The sequence below is a fragment of the Nyctereutes procyonoides genome, unplaced genomic scaffold, assembly GCF_905146905.1.
Source record: "Nyctereutes procyonoides isolate TBG_1078 unplaced genomic scaffold, NYPRO_anot_genome, whole genome shotgun sequence".
Taxonomy (NCBI): Eukaryota; Metazoa; Chordata; class Mammalia; order Carnivora; family Canidae; genus Nyctereutes; species Nyctereutes procyonoides.
The window spans coordinates 18,288,035-18,310,501 of NW_026575133.1; the positions used below are offsets into that span (position 1 = coordinate 18,288,035).

General features: G+C 38.4%; 1 protein-coding gene across 2 annotated transcripts in view; it reads left to right on the forward strand.

Moving 5' to 3' along the window:
* Window positions 1-3,013: 3,013 nt before the first annotated feature.
* The window catches only part of ATRNL1 (attractin like 1), a 777,593-nt gene continuing 758,139 nt past the window's right edge, over window positions 3,014-22,467 (forward strand). For both annotated transcript variants that reach the window (XM_055300426.1, XM_055300427.1), the window contains exon 1: window positions 3,014-3,408. In XM_055300426.1, coding sequence (XP_055156401.1) covers window positions 3,116-3,408 — 293 coding nt within the window. In that variant the 5' untranslated portion in view covers window positions 3,014-3,115. The remainder of the gene's footprint in view (window positions 3,409-22,467) is intronic.

Here is a 22,467-nt window from a genome sequence, read left to right on the forward strand (position 1 = left end):
TTGGCCCAGGGCGCGATCCTGGAGACCCGGGATCGAATCCCACGTCGGGCTCCAGTGCATGGAGCCTGCTTCTCCCTCTGCCTATGTCTATGCCTCTCTCTCTGTGTGTGTGACTATCATAAATAAATAAAAATTAAAAAAAAATAAATGTTGACTAAAAGAGTATGAAAGAAAAAAAAATGGATATAGGGCAAATGGTAATCCTGTGAGATCCTCGTGATGGTAATTTTATATAGATTTAGTATATTCAGCTTGATTCTAACGGCAAAGTTGAGAGGAAGCTGTGGGGCTGCATGTTCTTTAGTGTAACATGAAGTACTGAGCTGATTATAGTGGTTATGAGATTAAAAGATATATATTTTTAATGGGCAAATCCTTTGCTTGAATATAGGCTACAGTCAGTGTGTGGCTGAGCGGTGATCTCTCTTGTTAAAGGGGCTCCAGTGTACCCTTTGAATTACCTTTACACTCACTGACTGTTTTAAGGGCTTGGCTACCTTCCATATTTCTGAAAGCAACTCTCCATTAGATGTGAGAAAGATGTGGCTCACTTTCAACTTTGGCTGGCATGCGAGAAGAATGGAGAAGACAGCAGAGATTGTTCATGTATGTCCACCACAAGAAAGAGTTCTGGATTTTATAGTCATGGAAATTAAAAGGTGTGATCCAGAACAATATCCTCCTTTCAACTGTTCCCCCCCTCCCCCCCCCCCGAATGTTCTGTTCCTCTTCTTCCTTCATCCCAAGTAGTCTCTAAGGAGCATCCTGATACAAAAGAGATGTGAAAGGAAGAAGGGGCTGTCCTCATTTTCAGGTTTGAGGATGAAATTTCTAGTACTGATATTATAGGGGGATTGTGATTTGTTGTATTCATGAAAATCATGGTTTTCTTTTTTTCCCCCTTTCCCTTTCAAAGGAGACACCTCTCTCTGGACCTTGGTCTTCCTTCCTTAAGTCACTGCGGAGGCATTTGCAAAGCAAGCCAACACTTACATTTTATTCACTAAAGTAGAACAAAGCAACTGCTAATAGAAATAGCCTGTTAACTAGTGGAAAAAGACACAGGACTGATGGAAGCCACAGGACTTGTGTTTAGAGCTCGGTTCATTACTTTCACCCAGCCCGCCACTGACAAATCTTTCAACCTTTCTGAGTCTCTCTATCCTCATCTGCAAAATGGGGTTAATGGAGGATTTCATCTGCAACGTGGGGGATAAAAGAGATTAAAAGAGATGACGTGGGCACATTATGCCCGAAAATACATGAGTTGAATCTTAACAGTAATATGACTGCGTGGTTACAGCTAAAACTTTTTCTCCTTTCGCTGTCAGAAATGCCTTCGGCAGATTTCAAATTCTTTTTCACACAGTCTGCTCTTCTTTGGTGGGGGGATCCCATTACATGGCTTGTAACTCGAGTATACGTGGCTGCAATGTGCGTTCGGTTTCCTTTCTCAAGGGCTGATGCGAGCTTTTAAGAGAAGACACAAAAGTACAAAGCAAAAATGTCAGCACATGCCATCAAATCTTGGAAAGTCATCTAAAGGAGGAAAAGATTGCCGCTGAGAAAGGAAAAAGGCTCTTTTCCTGGGCATCATTTCTGCTCTTCTTGGAGAAAAAAAAAAAAAAAGCCCAGATGTTGCAATATTTTTCAAGGCACAATATTGTCCCAGATGGAGGAGGAAACCCTGACAAGCAGAAAAAAGGAGATACCTGGGGCTCCGAGGCAGCACCGGGAAAGGGGGGGGGGGCGCCCTGGGCTCAGAGCCTCGCAGCTCTTTGTTGGGGGCGGGGGAGCCCTCATTTCCGTGGGCCGAGTCCCGCCGCGCTCGCGCTCGCGCTCGGGGCTCCGCGACCCTCGCGGCCCCCAAGCCCCGCCCCTCCCAGCCCGCGCGGACCCCACAGCGCGTCGGACTGCGGTGCCTTTAAGACTTCTGCCTGCTGCACATGCTCAGCTCTTTGTGCGTCGTCGGAGTTTTTCTAAGGAAAAAAAAAAAAAAAAAAAAAAGAAGAAGAAATAGGCAGGAGGCTGGGGCGGAGGAAGGGGAAACGCGGGGGGAGAGCGCCGCACTTCTGCAGCTGCGGCCGGCCGACGGGAAGGGCCGCTTTTTGCTGAAGCTGCGAAGCCCGCCGGGTCCGCCCTTCGGTTGGTGGCGCTCCGGGGGCGCGTGGCGCGAGTGGGGCCGGGTCCCCCGCCCACCGGCGCGCGGAGCGGGGAGGCCCCGCGGGCACGAGGCCCGCACCTGGGACCAGCGTCCGCCGCGCTCGCGGGCCGGGCCGGGCCGGGCCGGCCGGGGGGAGTCCCCGGTCCCGGTCGGGGCGGGGCGAGACCACGGCGCTGGGCCCGGGGGGGGGGACACGTGGGCTCGCGCGGGGGGCGCAGGCGGCCCGGCCCCCCGCGCGCTCCAGCCGCAGCCCCGGTGCCCGGCTGACGGCCCGGGAGAGACGACGGCGGCCGGGGTCGCGCTGGCCGCCGGCCCGGCGGTGCGGGACCGAGCCCCGCTTCCCGGGTTCCCCTCCCGCGTTGGGCGCGCCCACCTCGGGGCTCCCGCGGCCCCCGCCCTCCCCGGCGCGCGGGGCTGGAGCGCAGGCAGTTGGCGCGAGCCGCGGGCGAGGCGGGGCCGCGCGCGGGGTCCCCTCCCCTCCCGTCCCCCGCCCGCAGGTCCCCTCCGGAGCGCCCCGCGCCGCCCGCGCCGCCCGCTCTCCGCCTCCGCCTCCGCCTCCGCCTCCGCCTCCGCCTCTGCCTCCGGCCGGGCCCCGGGGCGCCGCGGCGCCGGGCTCAGCTCGCGGAGGACAAGGTCAGGAGAGCGAGAGGCGATGCCCGAGGGCGCCTGGCGGGAGCCGAGCGGAGGCGACGGCGACGGCGACGGGGGTCTGTCCCTGCTGACCCGGGAGCGGGACTGGGGCAGGCGCCGGTGAGGAGGAGGAGGAGGAGGAGGAGGAGGAGGAGGAGGAGGAGCAGGAGGAGCGGCGGCGGCGGCGGCGGCGGCGGCGGCGGCGGCGGCGCGGGTTCCTCGGGCCGGATTCCCCTCTCCGCGCCCCCCGCCCCCCGCCCCTGCGAGCATCGCTGTCGGCGCCTGCGAGCTCAGCCGGGCCGGGCAGGGGCGCCGGGGAAGATGCAGCCGGGGGGCCGGGCCCGCGTGGGCCCCCCGCAGCCCGCGGCCCCGGGGCTGTGCAAGGCTCGGCCGGGCGGCGGCGGCGGCGGCGGCGCCTCCTCCTGGCTGCTGGACGGGAACAGCTGGCTGCTGTGCTATGGCTTCCTCTACCTGGCCCTCTACGCGCAGGTGTCCCAGTCCAAGCCGTGCGAGAGGACCGGCTCCTGCTTCTCGGGCCGCTGTGTCAACTCCACCTGCCTCTGCGACCCGGGCTGGGTGGGGGACCAGTGCCAGCACTGCCAGGGCCGGTTCAAGTAAGTGCCTTCGCCGGACCCCGCGCCCCCGCCTGCCCCGCCCCCGCCCCCGCCCCCGCCCTCGACGCGACCCCGGGTCGCAGCTCGCCGGCCCCTGCAGCCCGGGCGCCCCGGGCGCTCGGCCCCGCGCGGAGCCCCGCCGTGGTCGGGATGCCCGCAGCGACTTGTGCGCCCCTGCCCTTGAGCCTTTCCGTCCTCCGTTCACGGGGCCAAACACCATTCTGTTAGGTTCCCCCCCCCCTTTTTTTTTCTTTAATAAAAAATTATGCAGGTAACTCTTGAAATGCTTGAACGTTGCAAAAATATTCAAACAATGCAGAAGTATAAGGGTTAAAAGTTACGGTCTAGCGGTGCCTCCCTCTACTCGCATCGCCCTGCTCGCTCTAGAGAGGTAACACTGCTGACTTTTCAGTTTATTTAGTGTCATAATAGTGATCTTAAGAGTTCACGGTGGGCTTACAAGGTGCCAAAGACCGTGAAGCGCCTGACGTGGATTATCTCATTTGTTCCTCGCAACTCTGTGAGTTATTAGGATTATTAGGCCGGATTTACAGAGAGAACTCGAGGCGATGATGAATTTGAGTCGTTTGCCCAAGGTTATTACACGGTAGTAAGGTCCGAGTTGTGGTTCCAAATCGGCTAGCCTAACTCTAGGAGGTCTACATTTTAGCCAATAAATTGAATTTGCCAGGACGAGTTTAATTGAGAATACAAGAGTGATTTTGGGTAACCTAAAATGATGAAATGCCTGGACTTTTTAACGTGAAGAAAATGGATTTTTCGAACTGTTTATTTCACTATCAGTTGTTGTGTGAGAGCATGACTTTGGTTTTTCTCTGAAGCTCAAGGCCCCAAGGAGTTTGCTTTACAACGAGGATACTTCCCCTCTCTTGGCCGATGTTTATTAAATTCCGGCCTGATATGAAAAAGAAATAGGTGAATGGATGGATGGGTGGGTGGGGGTGCGGGGAGCAGTAAGTACCATAGTTGAGGCCGTTAGGGTAGCCGTCTGACCATTTGCAGATAACAGTCATTAAGTAAGGCAACTTTTTAAGACTTCTAGGTAGCTACTGTGAAATTTGCTGGTTGTTTTGTGGCTCCGAGATTATGCTATATAGATTACTGATATTTACTGTTAGGATGATAGCAAAATCTAAGTGAAATGTCTTGGGTTCTAAGGCAAAGGAATATGGTTCACCTTATTAATGGTTTATAGGAGGATGTCCTGGAAATTTTAAAGACAGCATATTTTCCTTTCTTTCTTTCTTTCTTTTTTTTTTTTTAACTGTTGCAATTTTGAACAATGCCTGCTTAAAGGGCACTTAGAATTTTAGGTAGATCCTACTATTTAAATTAATTTCCAGCAGGTTTTTGGAAGTTAGATCTCAAAATAGAAGTTGATGAAATCCATTTGTGGCAATAGATTGAAATGTTTTCTTCCTACTGTCACAAACTAGTATAATGCTGTAGTTTTTTGATACTTTTTATTTGAAAGAGATGCTAATTAAAAGTTTTAAGTATTTCAGGATAAGGAAAGCTATCTTACTGAATTGTGCTTGTGAGTAACCTTTATTACTTAAGTGGTTTTAAATTTTTTTAGATTTTTAATTTTATTAGAGAGAGCACAAGCAGGGGGAGTGGAGGGCAGAGGGAGGGGGAGAAGCAGGCTCCCTCCCAGGAGCAGAGGGCTCCATCCCAGGACTCCAGGATCACTACCTAAGCCTAAGGCAGACTCTTAACCCACTGAGCCACCTAGGCGCCCCTACTTAGGTGTTTTTAAACTTTGGCTATGACAACTGCAGCGAGCCTTTTTATCAAGCACGAATTTTGAACCTAGAAACTGGTAGCCAACAAAACAGCTGCATCGATTTTTTTTATCTTTCTAGGAATAAGTAGGAAGATAACCTGGTACATATGTGATTGAGAGATTTTGACCTTTTTGTGGGTTGATTTGCTCCATTTGTCTAAAGAGGACAAAGATTCCTGTAGTCCCAAGAAGCTCCTCTTACATTTTATAGTAGTGGAACTTGTTAATCAACTAGATCAGCAGCCTGTAACCTCACTAGCCGATGTTGTCCCAGTTAGTAGGAAAGATCACAGATCAATTTAAACTAACTTAAATAACATAAGGAGATGGTGTTCATAAACATAATACATTAGTGAGTAAAAGAGGAATAGCTTCTTAAATATAGTTAAATAACAACTAACCCTGAACTAATCATTGAATATAAATCATTTCCTTGGAAACTGTTATTTCCTGTGATTCATTGTACTGTATTGATAAGTATTTTTTCATTTCTTTATGGAATACAAGCTATTAATTAGAGTAAATATAACTGGCACTACTCTGTTTTATGTATACTCTTAGGGGTAAAATGTAGTATTTAATGTTAAAGGGAAGAATCAATTCAGAAGAAAATTCTTCCTGGTAAAGTATATGTTAAGCTAAAAAAAGGATGGTAGCTTGTTTTACTCAGCATTTGAAGTAATATAGTGGGAAAGACTTTACCTAGAAATTCTTACTTCATTAATTATCTTGAAAATCTTTTACTAACCTGAAGGATAGCAACCTAGCAAACAGATATCAAAAATGATCAATCTTGGTAAGCAGGTGTCAAAATTAATTGGCTGGTTCCATGGTAACTTAGTTTTTTTCTACGGTGGGGATTTCACTAGGGAATAAGAGTAGTCTTCAAATGGTTCTTTAGAATGGAAGATTGATGGTGGGGAGGGATGCAGAAGCAAATATGGTATCAAAAGTGGTACCTTAGTTCTCTTAGCACTGATTCCAGTCTTCTGTTTCTATTTGAAAAGAACAAAACACTCAGAATTATAAGCCATTTCTCGCATAGGTAAAACAAAATGAATACTTTGAACCTCGTCGAAAAGGTTTAGGAAAAGACAGTGCCAATTTGAAATCTAATAATTAGGATGTAATATACGCTAATTTGAAGTATATTTACTTGAGTAGCTTAGTATAACATTAGACTAGAGAACATTTTACTACAAGATTTGTTTAAATGAATGACATTTTCTTTTAGAAACTAGTTCTTTAGAATTTTTTTCTGTAGAGTAGTTGAGATTTATATTTATATAAATTTATATTTCATGTTCAGACTTGGACATTTTCTGGCTAATGTGACTTAGGAACCTATGTTTTTCTAATTTGTAAGCCAGAAAACTAAATGCTCTGAAATTGGAAAATATCTCATTCTGTGAATAATTTCTAAATGTAACTTTATTAAAACATTTATTGAATATTTAAAAAATCTATTACATCTTATTGTATTTTTAATGTATATTGATTTTTTAAAAAAGATTTTATTTATTTCAGAGAAGAGAGCACATGGATGCACAACTTGGGGGGAGGGAGAGAAGGAGAAGCAGACTCCCTGCTGAGCAGGGAGCCCTACTGGAGGCTTGGTCCCAGGACCTCGGGATCATGACCTGAGCCGAAGGCAAATGTTTAACTGACCGAACCGCCCAGGTGCCCTGTAATGTAGATAGATTTTTTCTTAATCTCTTAGGTTAATCAAATGTAGATACGGAAATTCTCACATTTTTAGTAGAAGTATTCTATTTCTGGTGACAGCAATGATGAAGATATAATATTGGGACTTCATTGCTGTTAAAAACAGAAAGGGGGGCACCTGGGTGGCTCAGTGGTTGAGCATCTGCCTTTGGCTCAGGGCATGATTCCCAATTTCCTGGAATCAAGCCCCACATTGGACTCCCCAGAGGGAGCCTGCTTCTTGCTCTGCCTATGTCTCTGCCTCTCTCTGTGTCTCTCATGAATAAATAAATCTTAAAAAAATAAACAGAAAGGGACAGGGTTAAATATGTAAATATGTTTCCTTAGCTACTACTAAAAAAAAAAAACCAAACACATTTGGAATCCTTTCTATTAATAGAAAAACTGTCAGTAATTATAAAGTTGCGTTGAATGCTCCCTGACCTCATGTTTGTTTTTCTTTAATTTGTTAATATTTTTACCCATAAGGTTTTTTTAAGCTTTTATTTAAATTCCAGTCATTAACATACAATGTAATATTAGTTTCAGGTATACAATATAGTGATTCAGCACTTCCATACAACTCTTGGTACTCATTGCAGTAAGTGTACTCCTTAATCCCCATCACTTACTTAATCCATCCTCCCTCCATCACCTTCTGGTAAGAGTCTTCTTTATTTAATTAAATTAATTTTTTTTAGAGAGATAGTATGTGTGCATGGGGGGAGGGCAGAGGCAGAGGGAGAGAGAAACTTTTTCCTTTTTTTTTTTTAAAGGTTTTATTTATTTATTTATTTGAGAAACAGCACAAGTGGGGTAGAAGGTGGATGGGTGGGGAGGGGCAGAGGGTGAAGTTCAAACAGACTCCCTACTGAACAGGGAGCTGACTGGGGGCCGGATCCTAGGACCTTGGGGTCATGACCTGAGTGGAAAGCAGACACTTAACCAACTGAGCCACCCAGGCACCCCAAGAGAGAGAATCTTAAGCAGGTTCCACACCCAGTAAGGACTTGTCAGACTATGTCACTCCTTATTATGTATACTCTTATAGTGTTCTTTTTCCTTTTTGATACTTTCAAGAGGCGTTATTCAGTTATGATTAAAATTTTTTCATTATTTTTAAGACCTTTTTTTTGAGGTGTAATTGACATGCAGTAAACTGAATGTTTGTAATGTTTTATTGTACATATACACCTCTGAAACTATCACCACGGTCAAGATCATAAAAATATCCATCACACCCAAAATTCCATGTGCCTCTTGATAATCCCTGTACCCAGGCAAATACTGAACTGCTTTCTGTCACTATAGGTTTGTTGGACTTTCTAGAATTTTTTGTAAGTAGAATCATATACTATGTACTCCTTCTTATCTGGCTTTATTCACAGTTTATTCATTTTGAGATTCATTAATGGTGTATCAGGGATTTATTCTTTTTAGTTACTGTGCAGTATTCCAATGTATGGATATACCACAATTTGTTTTTCACCCAGTGATGGATATTTGGGTTTGTTTCCAATTTTTGGCCATTCTTTATAAAGCATATCTGAACTTTTATGTGGAAGTCTTTATATGGACATCTGCTTTCTTGGGTAAATACAGAAGAATGGAATGGCCAGATCACATTGTGGATACATGTTTACCTTTTCAACAAACTGACAACTTTTCCAAAGTGGTTGTATTATTTACATTCCCACCAGCAGTATATGAATGTTAATTCACAATCTCACCAACACTTGGTATGGTCAGTCTTTAATTATGAGGGTTCTAAGTGGTTTGTAGTAGTATCTCATTGTGCTTTTAATTTCTATTTCTCTAATAACTAATGATGTTGAACGTCTTGTCATATGCTTACTTGGAATCTATATATTTTCTTTGGTGAGGTGTCTGTTCAAAACTTTTGCACATTTAAAAACATTTTTTTCTTTCTTGTTACTGATTTTTATGAGTTCTTTACACATCTGGATACTAGTTCCTTTTCAGATTTATAATTCGCAGATATTTTTCCCAGGCTGGGGCTTGTCTTTTCATTCTCTGAGCAGTGTTTTCAAAGAACACAAGTTTTAAACTTGATGAATTCCAGTTTATCACTTTTTTTCTTTTATGAATTTTATTCTTGGTGTTAGATCTAAGAAACCTTGGCTTAAATTGTTATTTCTCTTTAATTTTTTTTTTTCTAGAAGTTTTGTAGTTTTAGATTTTACATTTAAGGTTTATAGTCCATTTTGAGTTAATTTCTGCATACGGTGAGAGGTATGGATCTCAATTCTTTCTTTTTTTTCTTTTGCATATAGAAATTCAGTTGTTCCAGGACCATTTAAAAAAGACTATCCTTGAGGTGCCTGGGTGGCTCAGTCGGTTAAGTGTCCAACTCTTGATTTTGGCTCAGGTCAGGATCTCAGGGTTCTGGGATCAAGCCCTGCATTGGGCTCTGCACTCAGTATGGACTTGGTTTGGGATTCTCTCTCTCCTTCTCTCCCCGCCCCTTTCCCTGCTTGCCCTCTTTCTCTCTCTAAAATAAATAAATAAAATCTTAAAAAAAAAAGTAAGACTATCCTTTCTCTGATAAGTTGCTTTGTATCTTTGCCAAAACCACTTGTTCATATATTTGTGTATTTCTGAACTCTCTTCTGTTCTGTTGATCTCTTTATTTGCACATCAAGACAAAAATGTCTTGATTATCGTAGCTTTATAAGTCATGAAGTCAGCAGGTGTTAAGTCCTTTAATCTTGTTCATTTTTTAGTTACTCTGGCTCTTCTAGGTTCTTTGCATTTCCGTATGAATTTCAGGATCAGCTTGCCAATTTCTACAAAAAAAAAACTGCTGGGATTTTACTTGGAATTATGTTGAAGCTATAGATTAATTTGGGGGACAGTTGACACCTGGCCCTCAAATTAATCTCAATATTAATATTGAGTTTTCTGGCTCATGAACATGGTATATCTCTCCTTTTATTTAGGTCTCTTTTAGTATCTCAGCAGTATTTTAAAATTTTCAGTGAACAGGCTTTACAGCTCTTCTCAGATTTTTCCCTAAATATTTCACATTTTTTGATGCCATTATAAATTATATATCTTTTTATTTTTAATTTCTGATTGTTCCTCTTATTTGGAAATACAACTTTTTTTTGTTTATTAATCTTGTATCTGTCAGTCTTGCTAAACTCATTAGTTACAGATTTCTGTAAATTCTTTATGATATTCTGAATAGATTATGTTGTTTGCAAATAAAGATACCTTTCCTTCTTTCTGTATAATCTGGATGCTTTTTCTTTTTCTTGCCTTATTTCACTGGCTAGAACCTCCATTGCAGTGATCTATACTTGTGGTGACTTTGGTCAACTATAAGCAATTCATGATTTAGGGAGATTTTATATGTATATATATTTATATATATATTGCAGTATATATTAGATTTTATTTATTTATTCATGATACACACACACACACACACACACACACACATACACAGAGGCAGAGGGAGAAGCAGGCTCTATGCAGGGAGCCTGACGTGGCACTCCATCTGGGTCTCCAGGGTCACGCCTGGGCTGAAGGCGGTGCTAAACTGCTGAGCCACCTGGGCTGCCCATAGAGATAATATTTAATTCTTTTTTTTTAAATTTTTATTTATTTATGATAGTCACAGAGAGAGAGAGAGAGAGAGAGAGAGAGAGAGGCAGAGACATAGGCAGAGGGAGAAGCAGGCTCCATGCACTGGGAGCCCGACGTGGGATTCGATCCTGGGTCTCCAGGATCGCGCCCTTGGCCAAAGGCAGGCACTAAACCGCTGCGCCCGCCACCCAGGGATCCCCTAATATTTAATTCTTAAGTATGATGTTATCTGTAAGTTTTTTGTAAATTCCTTTTATCACATTGAGGAGGCTTTCCTCTGTTCTTAGTTTGCTAAGAGTTTTTTATTGGAGATGGATATTAGATTGTGTTTTCTACATCTGTTGGGATCATTATGTCATTTTTCTGTTTGTTTCTTGATATTATGAATTTTGTTGCTTAATTTTTAAATGTTAAAACTACTTTACATTCCTGAGATAAACACCATCTGAAACGATATGTTTTCTTTCTTTATATGTTGTTTGGAATTGATTGATTAGGATTTTGCTTAGAATTTTTGTATATATGTTCATGAAGGATATTGGTCTGTACTTTTTGTATAATGTCTTTGTGCAGTTTTAGAATCAGGGTAATACCAGCCTCCTAGAATGAGTTGCGACCTTCCTGTTTAGTTTACTGGAAGAGTTTGTATAGAATTAGCATTATTTCTTCATTATGTTTGGTACACTTCACCAGTGAAGCCCTTAAGGTCTGGAATTTTCTTTAACTCCAAATTCAGTTTATTTAATATAAATTCATTTGGTTTAGCATGTAATACCACAAGTTCAATTTATGTATTATATATAGGACTGTATAACTAGAATTTGGTCAAATTTACTGGCAAGAATATTGCCCATCTTGATAAACATTCCTTGTATAAGTGAAAAGAATGTGTGTGATGGGTGGAATGTTCTATAAATTTCAGTTAGATTGAGTCGATTCATAGTTTTATTCAAGTTTTCTATAACCTTTTTGTCCACTTATCAGTTATTGAGAGAGAAGTATTAAAATCTTCAATTTTAATTTTGCATTTGTCTATTTCTCCCTGCAGTCTTTCCTGTTTTGCTTTATGTATTTTGGAGCTCTTTTATTAAGTACATGCAATTTTATTTCCTCTTGATAAATTGACCCATTTTTTCATTATGAGATGACTGTTGAAAGATGATCCTTTTATCATTCAGGTCTTTGTACCTTTTTTGAAAATCAGTTGGGTATATCTATCTCTATATTTGTTTCTTGACTCTGTTCTGTTCCTTTGATTCATGTTCTGTCCTTTTGAGAGTCTCTTTTTTGACTATTATAACTTTGTAGTAAGTCTTGAAATTAGGTAATGAGATTCTCAGAACTCTATTTTTATTTTTGAAAATTCATTTGGTTATTCTAACTCATTTGCTTTTCCACATTTTAGGATCAGTTTCTCAGTTAAAAAAAAAAAATCCTCCTGGGATTTTGGTTGGGATTGTGTTGGCTTGAGATTGTTTTGAGAAGAACTAGCATATAAACAATACTGACTTCTCCAGTCCATCAACATTTCTTCATCTATTTAGGTTTGCATGGATTTCTTGCATGTTTTGTAGTTATCATATATAGATCCTACATGTATTTTGTTAGATTTATACTAAATAGTTTATGTACTTTGACGCTATTGTAATTGATATTGTTTCTTTTAATTTCAATTTCTGTTTGTTGATCTTTATTTGGAAATACAATTGATTTTTGTATATTGACTTTGTATCCTTCCTGCAATGTTGCTAAACTCCGTTTTCAGTAGCTTTTTTTTTTATAGATTCCTTGGGATTTTCTACATACACAATTATGTTATTTGTGTAGAGTCAGTTTTACTTCCTCCTTTGCAATTATATGTATGCCTTTTATTTTTCTTCTTGCTGTATTGTACTGGCTAGGACTTTCAACTTGATGTTGAATAAGAAAATAAGAGTGAATATCATTGCCTTGTTCCCAGTCTTAGATGAAAACATTCAGTTTTTAAGCATATAGTATTATGTGAGCTGTAGGCTTTTTTGGTAAATGCCATTTACTAGGTTTAGAAAGTTCCTTGGTATTCCTTATTTTGACACTTTATTATGTATGGATGTTAAATTTTATATCTTTTTCCTGTATCTGTTGAGACAATCATTTGGTTTTTCTTTAGCTTGTTGATATTGGTGAATTAACTTGATTGATTTTCAAATGTTTAATCAGCCTTATATTCCTGAGATAAATCCCCATTGGTCATAATATATTATACTTTTTATATATTGGTGTATTTGATTTGCTATTATTTTGTTGACGATTTTTGCTTCTGTGTTCTCAGAAGATATTACTTTGTAATTTTCTTTTTTTATAATGGCTTTGGGTTTCTTATCATGATAACGCTAGCCCTATAAAATAAGTTAGAGAGTGCCCCCTGCCCCCTCTTTTGTTTTCTGGAAGAATTTATGTAGAATTGATCTTACTTTTTTCATCAATGTCAGTAAAATTCATCACTGATGCCAACTGGGCCTGAGATTTTCTTTGAGGAAAGGCTTGCAACTATGAATTCAATTTTTAAAATAGATGTAGGGACATTCATTTCCTTTTTTTTCTTTTTTTTTTGAGTGTGTTTTGCTAGATTGTCTTACAGAGATTGGTTCGTTTCATCTGAGTTTTCAAATTTGTGGAAATAACATTGTGTATAATATTCCCTTATCCTTTTAAAGTTTGTGGAGTCTTTAGTAATATTTCTCACATTTCTGATATTGGTAGTTTACATTTTCTTTCTTTTTTCTTGCTTAGTCTGGCTATATATTTATTGACGTTATTGATCTTTTCAAAGAATATGTTTGGTTTAATTGATTCCTGCTCTTTTTTCTTTTATTGTTGTTTTCAGTTTCATTGATTGTTACTTCCTTTGGTTTTAATTTGCTTTTCTTATTCTAATTTCTTAAGATGAAAAGCTTACATCCTTAATTTGAGATGTTTCTTCCTTTCTAATAAAAGTATTTTAATGCTATGTGTGTTCTGAGCCCTGCTTTAGCTGCCTCTCACATATTGATGTGTAGTGCTTTCATTTTTATTCAGATCAATATACTTTCTAATTTTCTTTTAGACATGCTCTTTGGCTCATATAGAACAATTTTGTTTAACTTTCAAGTATTTGAGGATTTACCAAAGATTTTTGTTATTTATTCCTAGTTAAACTATGTTCAAAGAAATACCTTGTATGATTTCAGTTCTTACAAATTTGTTAAGACTTGTTTCTAGAAAAAAAATGTGGTGCACTGTGGTGAATATTAACATTTGCAGTAAAAAAGAAGGTACATTCTTCTGTTGAGTGGGATGTTATAGAAATGTCAGTTAAGTCAAGTTGATTCTAATTGTTCAGGTAATTTATCTGTATGATATTGTTTGGTTCTGTTGATTCAGAGGAGTGTTGAAGTTTCCACCTGTGATTATAGATTTGTCCATCTGCTTTCACTTCTGTCAGTTTTGCTTATGTTTCAAGGCTTTTTTTTGATGAGTGGATACACAATAGAACTGCTGTGTTTTTTTGGTGAACTGACCCATTTGTCATAGTATCATTTTTTCCATCTTTTTCTTTGGAACTGTTTCTGCTTTATAGTCTACTTTGATATTAATAGCCACTCTGTTATATATATATTTCAATCCAGTGTAATAATCTCTTTTTATTGGTTTGTTGAGACTATTTACATTTAATATATTTGGATATATTTTGGTATTCTGTTTTAATTTGCTATTGTCCCTTCAGATGTATGGCTTTGTATTATTTTTTATTGATTATGCTATTCACAATATGCATACCTAACTTTTTGTAATCTATTCAGAGTTAATGCTATTTTAAAATTAGCAAGTTAAATTAAGTTTTATAACCATATTTGTCCATTTATCCATCTCTACTGACTTTTGCTATAATTGTCTTGTACATTACATCTACTTGTATGACAAACCCCGTTAGATAAAGTTATAAATTTTTCTTTCAACAACATATTTTAAAGAACCTAAGAGGAGAAAAACTGTCTATTTTATATTTCTTAGATTTTTGCTCTTTCTTTTGCTTTTTGCTTATCTATAGATAGAAATTTCCTTCTAGGATCATTCTCCTTTAGTGTGAACCACTTTTTTTTTTTTTTCCATTTCTTTTCAAACATGACTGTTGCTGATGTCTTTTCTTAATGTTTTTTGGCCTAACAGTACTTTTATTTTGCTTTGTTTAGTGAGGGATATTTTTGCAGGTACAGAATCTTAGGTTTTTAATTCTTCCAGCATTTTAAACAGGTCGCACAGTTCTTTTCTGGTCTTTCATGATTTCTGATGGTAAGTCTGCAGTAATTCTAATTGTTTTTCTTCTATATATAATGTCATTTTTCTCTAGCTGCTTTCAAGATTTTTCTGAATTTTTTGTTTTAAGCAGTTCAAATTATGATGTATCTGGATGTAGGTTTCTTTAAATTTACCATAGGTGGTAGGGTTTGCTGAGCTTCTTGAATTTATATTTCTGTGTTTCATCAAAATGGGATTTAAAAAAACATTATTTCTTTTAATATAGTTTTCTGCAGTAATCTTTTTTGTTTCTTCTTGGATTTTAGTGACACTCGTGAGGTTTTTGATTTAGCTTCACGGGTTCTTGAGGTTCTGATTTTTTAAAAATTTTTTTTCTCTTTCTTCAGATTGTGTTATTTCTTTTGAACTATCATTAGCTTCACTGACTGTTGCCTCTATCATATACATTCTGCTTTTGAACCCATCTAGTCATTTTAAATTTTAAGAGGTGGTATTTTTCATTATTAACCTTTCCATCATGTTCTTTTTGATAATTTTTCTTTCTCTGTTGAGAGCTCTCATTTCATTTTTTTTTATCTTTGTCTTTTTTTTTCTTTATCTTTGTCTTATGGCGTCTAGTTATAATAGTTAATGTCTGATGATGCAGTTTTGGATCTCCTCAGGGTTGACATCGATTATCTTTTCCCTTGAGAAATGTTGATAGTTTCCTAGTTCTTTGTATGTTGAGTGATTTTTATTTATTCTGGACATTGTGAAAGTTATCTTGTATAGGTTATGGATCTTGTTATGTTCTGGGGAATGTCCATTTACTGATCTATCGCTTTACTTGTTTAGTTCTTTTTAGTAAAGAACAAACCAGTTGGGTTCAAGTAGCAAATTCTCCATCATGCTTTCTGAGGGTAATGGTTTTAATCTCAGTTCTGTTTTCAAAGCCTTTGGATCTGAATGCACACATGCCACTCAGGGACTAGTCTGAGACTTGTGTAGTGTTTTAAGTTTTAATTAATTTCTCAAAGGCTTCATTAAGCTGCTTTTTGGGTCTGTTCCTCATATGAGCTACTCAGATTGAACCTGAGTCTTAATGTGAGTTCATATGCAGAATTAGGGTATTTCCATCTTCAGCTTTCTGTTCCTTGGGACACCTTGCATACTCTGATGTGCAGGGTACCTTTTCCTGTCCATTCATGCTGGAAAGACAGAATTTCTCCTTTAAGAGCCCATGAATGTTTTGCTGTCATTTTCAAGGTTTGCCATCCTTTTCATCTCTTAGCCTTTGCTTTAGTAAAATCCTGAATTTTTTTCTACTGGGTTGTTGCATTAGCTCTTGAATTGATTTCTGTGCTTCTAATTTTCCCCTTGCTGTTCTCCTTTATTGCTACCAGAGTTTGCTTCATAGAACACAAATTTGATCATATCTTTTCTTTGCAAAAGAGCTAGAATGTTTAAAGCAGCGACTCTAAGGTTTCTGATGAAGAATCTATTGTCATTCAAATTGTTGCTCTCATTTTCCTTTGGCTTCCTTTTTTTCTTCTAAATTTTCAGAAATTTGGTTATGATGTATAGGAGTATAGAATTTTTTGAGTTTGTTATTTGCTGTTTCTTGCCTTGTAGGTTTATATATTTTTCAGAATTTGTTAAATTTTGTTATTGTTTTTATTTATTTAATTTTTGCACTTATTTATTTATTGAAGCTTGATTTGCCGACATAAGTATAACACCCAGTGCTCATCCCATCAAGTGCCCTCCTCAGTGCCCGTTACCCAGTTACCCCAACTGTTATCATTTTTTCTGGTATATTTTTTCAGCTTCACACTCTTTCTTCTCTCCCATGACTCCAAAGAGACAAATATTACCCCTTTGCCACTAAAGCCCTCTTCAGGGATGCCTGGGTGGCTCAGTGGTTGAGTGTCTGCCTTCAAGTTCAGGATGTGATCCCAGGATCTGGGATCAAGTCCCACATCGGGCTCCTTGCAGGAAGCCTGCTTCTCCCTCTGCCTGTGTCTCTCTGCCTCTCTCTCTTTCTCTCTCTCTCTCATGAATAAACAAATAAATCTTTAAAAAAAAAATAAAGCCCTCTTCAGTCTGTTTTCTTTACATTCCGGTTGGATAACTTTTGTTTTTCTGTCTTTATGCTCATTGATTCTTACTTCTGTCATCTCCATTCTGCTATTGGGCCCATCTTGTGAGTTGGTATAAAAAATTTCACTTATCATATTTCCATTTCTTTATGTTTTGTTTCTTTACTTGAAACTTTTATTTTTATATTTGTTTTGAAAGTATCTGCAACTGCTTGTCATACCATTTTTCTGATAGCTGCTTTAAGATTTTGACAGGTAATTCCAGCATCTTTACCATGTCAATCGTGGTACCTCTATCTTTTTTCAGATGAGTTCAAATTTTCTTGTTTCTTGGTATGGCAAGTAATTTTGGATTATATCTTGGATATTTTAAGTATTGTGCATGAAATTCTGGTTCCTGTTTAAAAATTCTGCTTTAGGAGGGAATCAACTTGTTTTGGTTTAGCATACATGACCTTCCCTTTTTTTCTATATAATAGCTTTATTGAGTTTTAACTTATATACCATAATATTAACCACAGTAAAAAATAAATGAGTACAACTGAATCAGATCTTTTAAAAATGAAGTATCTTGCCTGGCAATTTAATTTCTTAATTTCTTCCTCCTACGTATGTAGCTTCTTTGCTCAATATGAAGTTAGCTTGACATTAGGCATATTTAACATGGCCAGAAATCTTGAAGTAAATGCCTAATTATAATATTTGGCCTGAATCTGATTTTCAAATATTTGAGTGAAAGACTTCTGAGTACCCCAAATAGCTGCTATCAATTCCAATGTAACTTATCCACAGAGAAGTATTGATACACAGTAGCTAAAAGATTAAAATGCTGAAAACTTTTTTGATACTGGTTTTAGTAACATTCATCCCAAAGGCATTGTTTTGTCTTGACAATTATATTTTTTATAGAATTTATTTATTTATGTGAGAGAGAGAGAGAGTGCATGAGCTGGGGATGAGGCAAATGGAGAGGAAGACGCAGACTCCTTGCTGAGGAGGGAGCTCATTGAGGGGCATGATCCCAGGACCCCAGGATCATGGTCTGAGCCAAAGGCAGACGCTTAACCCACTGAGCCACACAGGCACCCCTGTTTTGGCAATTACTTGAAGTCTGCATGAGATTGGGAAAGATTTGCAATGGAAATACAGTATTTTATTTTATTTTATTTTTTTTTTTTTTTAAATTTTTATTTATTTATTTATTTACAATAGTCATACAGAGAGAGAGAGAGGGTTGCAGAGACACAGGCAGAGGGAGAAGCAGGCTCCATGCACCGGGAGCCCGACGTGGGATTCGATCCCGGGTCTCCAGGATCGCGCCCTGGGCCAAAGGCAGGCGCCAAACCGCTGCGCCACCCAGGGATCCCGAAATACAGTATTTTAAAGGATCATAGGAAAAAAGTTTTATTTGCTAGAGGAGAAATGGTAATGGTCTTACCAGGGGCATGCTACCAGCAATCAATTATTTTTCACCCCAAATCATGCAAAGGGTAGGGTATAAACATTTCCTTCCTCTTCTATCAGATGTGAGAACTGACTAAGCACATTATATTTGTTACCACTGAGGCCAGTCTATAGAGGAATCTTGTGTATGTGGTGCCAGTCAACTACTGTAGTCAGCTTGGTTAGTGTGTTTTATGTGAAGGAATACTGTGTGGCCAGGATATGATGTGTTCAAATCAGTGTTCTCTAAAGTGGGATGGTAACTAAGATGACTCACTGGAAAGTGGGAAGAAAATATTAGGACTCCTAGTATTGTTATTTTTAATTTTGATTTTTAAAATCTGTACTTTGTAGTGCACAATATTTTTCTTTATTTTTTTATTTTATTTTATTTTATTTTATTTTATTTTATTTTATTTTATTTTATTTTATTTTTATTATTTTTTATCTTTGAGTGGGCTTCATGCCCACTTAATTCACTGAGCCACCCAGGCACCCCTAGTGCACAATATTTTAAGTAGTACATGTTTACTTATATGTAAATATACATATATTTGAGTTATGTAATAAAAATTTTTACTGACAAAGCATGTAATTAACGTTTGAAGACTACTACTCTAGCAGATGAGGTCACCTAAGTTTTTATTAGGAGTCAGGTGGATGGAGAATGCACATTTAAAAGTGGAGGATGCACAGTATACTATGAAGGAAGCAGGAAGAAATATAAGCTCAGTAGTGTAATACAATATCACTGTGGAGAAAGGAAAAAAAGTTAATACCAATGAATATAATCTAGAGGTACTCTTCATTTTGTTTAAATGTATAAAATATATAGTATAGTAAAATGTATAATGTTTTAATTAAAAATGTATAAACTATTAAACAATATTTTAATTAAAAATACTGTTTTTAAAAAGACTTCCATATGACGATGGCTTGCAAAGGTGACTCTCTATAAAGATTCTGCAAGTAGATTTGACTATTTCTTGAGTGGTTATTGTCAGCACTAAAACCATATTTTCTGATAAACAGGATTTATTGTCTCAGAGACTTTGTAGTATTAAAACTACTGATTTTTTCTTATTTTATGTTTTATTTTTTATTTTTTTCAAAGATTATTTATTCATGAGACACACACACACACACACACACACAGAGAGAGAGAGAGAGAGAGAGAGAGAGAGAGAGAGATGGAGAGAGAGAGGGAGGAAGAGACACAGGCAGAAGGAGAAACACCTCCATGCAGGGAGCCTGACGTGGGACTCAATCCCAGGTCTCCAGGATCATGCTCTGGGCTGAAGGTGGCGCCAAACCGCTCAGCCACCCGGGCTGCCCTTATATTATGATGTTTTAACCAAATTTTTTATTTCTAGCCAGGATAGAGAATAATACTTTAATTGCTTTGATTTTAGTTTAATGTTTGTGCTTGTTTTCCTATACTTAGTAGTGGCTGTTCCTGTATTTTAAATAGCTTAGCATGTTTATTTGATCAGGGACTCTAGATTGGGCAGTTTTAGCAAGATGAGACATTTGAAGGCATATGGGCACATGACAGGCATGGGGATAGAGATTGGCAAACTTTTTCTGTAAAAGGCCAGATAATAGATATTTTAGAATTTGCAGGCCAGATGGTTTCTGTTGCCACTGCTCAACTCTGCTCTTGTAGCATGTTAGCAATCTTAGACATGTGTAAACAAATGGATGTAGTGGAATTCCATTAAATCTTCATTTACACAGACAGTTTGTGGAGCTCTGATCTAGATTAACATGTCAGTATGACCTCAAATCAAGAACAGGAGTGCCGCAATAAAAAATAGGTTAGTTGTTTGAAACTTAGAATACTTTGTAAAAACAATATTAGAAATAGCTAGTTCAGTGTCTGTTTCCATGGGTATATATTTCCCTCTGCAAATAGGCCATACTTTGTTTCTTTGCATGCTTGGTAGTTTTTTGTTGATTATTGTAACGTGATAAGTCTAGAAGTTAGAGTCTTCTCTACAGTTTTTTGTTTGTTTCTGTGTGTGTGTGTATGTGGGTTGTAGTTCATGATTTTTCTAAACTGCTTTTGTAATGACTATATTCTTTGTTGTGTATGGTCTCTAAAGTTTCTGTTCTTTTAGCTTGTGGTCAGCTAGTGTTTTGACACAGATTTCTTTGAATGCATGGAGCCAAGGAAAATATAAAAAATTCTTCTAGTCTTTGCAGACTGACTCTTTTGGAGCATTCCTTTGGTGCATAGGTAGGTTGTTTATGACTCTGCCTTAGCCTCCATTTTCTTTTTGCTTTCAGTCTAAAAGTTAGCCAGAGATGAAAATATAGTAGACTCTTCTTAGGTGATTTCTGAGCATGTAGTCTTCCCTGAGGATGCATGTGGCTTCCCAAATTCCCCTGTATGGGCTCACATACTGTATAGTTTCTCAATTAATTCTTCAAAGGATCTCTCCCAAGGTTTTCCTCCCAGGCTCTTGGTGTATCTATTATTTACTTCCACTGTCACCTTTTGCTTCATGAAGCAGGGGTTGTTTCTATTTGTCTTTCAGTGTTTTTGAGGAATCCTTCTGTATAACTGCTTTTTTGCCCTGAAGGGGTTTCTTGCTAGGTATGGGATGATTTTCAATACTTGTATCAGCAAATGATTTCATGAGTTAAATGTAAAAATATTAGGTAAATTTTAGTTGCTCAAGGGGTCATTGCAATTAAATTTATGGTTCCTTCCTTAAACCAATCTGAATAACTGTTAAATCTTTCTTCTCCATTCTTGTAACCATTGTTATTTGGATTGCCCTATGGTCTCATTGTTAGATATTACCCATTGATTAACTGAATGATTTGCATTTCCCCAACAAAGCAATGTTATTTCATGAGCCTCTAATCTAAGTCTTTATATATACTTCAGTCAGCAATACTGTTATGTTTATTGTTTTTATATAGTGCTAGGTTAAATTTGATTACATATAGTTTAAGATTTTTGTGTGAAGGATATTTATAATTTTCATTTCTTCTTCTGTTGGTTTCATCAAGTTATACTATTTAAAGAAGTATTCCTTTCATCTAAAATATCAAATTTATTGACAGGAAGTTGTTCTCAATGTCTTATTCTTTCTGTAGCATCAGTAGTGAGGTTTCTCTTCTCCTTTTTGATAATGGTAATTAATATTTTTCTTCTTGGTAAGTTCTGCTAGGGAATTATTAATTTTTTTAATCTTCATGAAGCCAGTTTTTAATTGTGTTGATTTCCTTTATTGTATGACTTTTCTATTTAAGAGATTTCTGTTCTTCTTTTTTTAAAAAAATATTTATTTACTTATTTGAGAGAGAAGACAGTGTGCACCAGTGGGTGAGGAAGAGAGGGAAAGAGAGAGAATGCCACACAGACTCTGTGCTGAGCATGGAGCCTGATGACGGGACTCAATCTCACAACCCTAAGTGACCTGAGCTGAAACTAAGAGTTGTACACTCAAATGACTGAGCCACTCAGGCACCCTAAGAGATTTCTGTTCTTTATTATTCCCTTCCATATACTTTCATTTGCTTTAATTCACTATTCTTTTTCTAGCTTCTTAAGCTGTGACTTTGAATAATTGATTTTCAGTTTTCTAATATAGACATTAAAAGCTAAAATTTCTCTGTAAATTCATCTCATAAATTAGCTTCATCTCATAAATTTTGCTATGTTGTGATTTTAATATTATTCAGTTAAAAATATTTTCTAATTGGCGTGGGGACCTAGAAGTATATTGCTCAATTTGCAAATATTTGGGGATTTTAAATTTATCTTTTTTGTGTGTATGGGGCTGCCACTAATTTCATGGTATTTGGATGCGTGATTACTGTAGCCAATTGTTATTGATTAAATTGATTTAATTAAATTCTGATGTTACTTGCTGGCATGGCCTAAGAACAAGTAGTCTTATAAAGAGGGTGGGAATTAATTTTTCTCACTGTCAGCTTTGGCTTCTGAAAGACTTTTGCAGGCTCAAAGTGTGAAAAAAAAATATGAGAGTTTAAGGTCCTCAAGCTCATCTATCCAGATGGCACCCTCCTAGGTATCAGAGTTTTACTTCCTCTTAGGGACACTATCTTTAGCACTGTAATTTTGTTACAGTTGTGAATTAAACTTTTTTTTTTTTTTTGTTA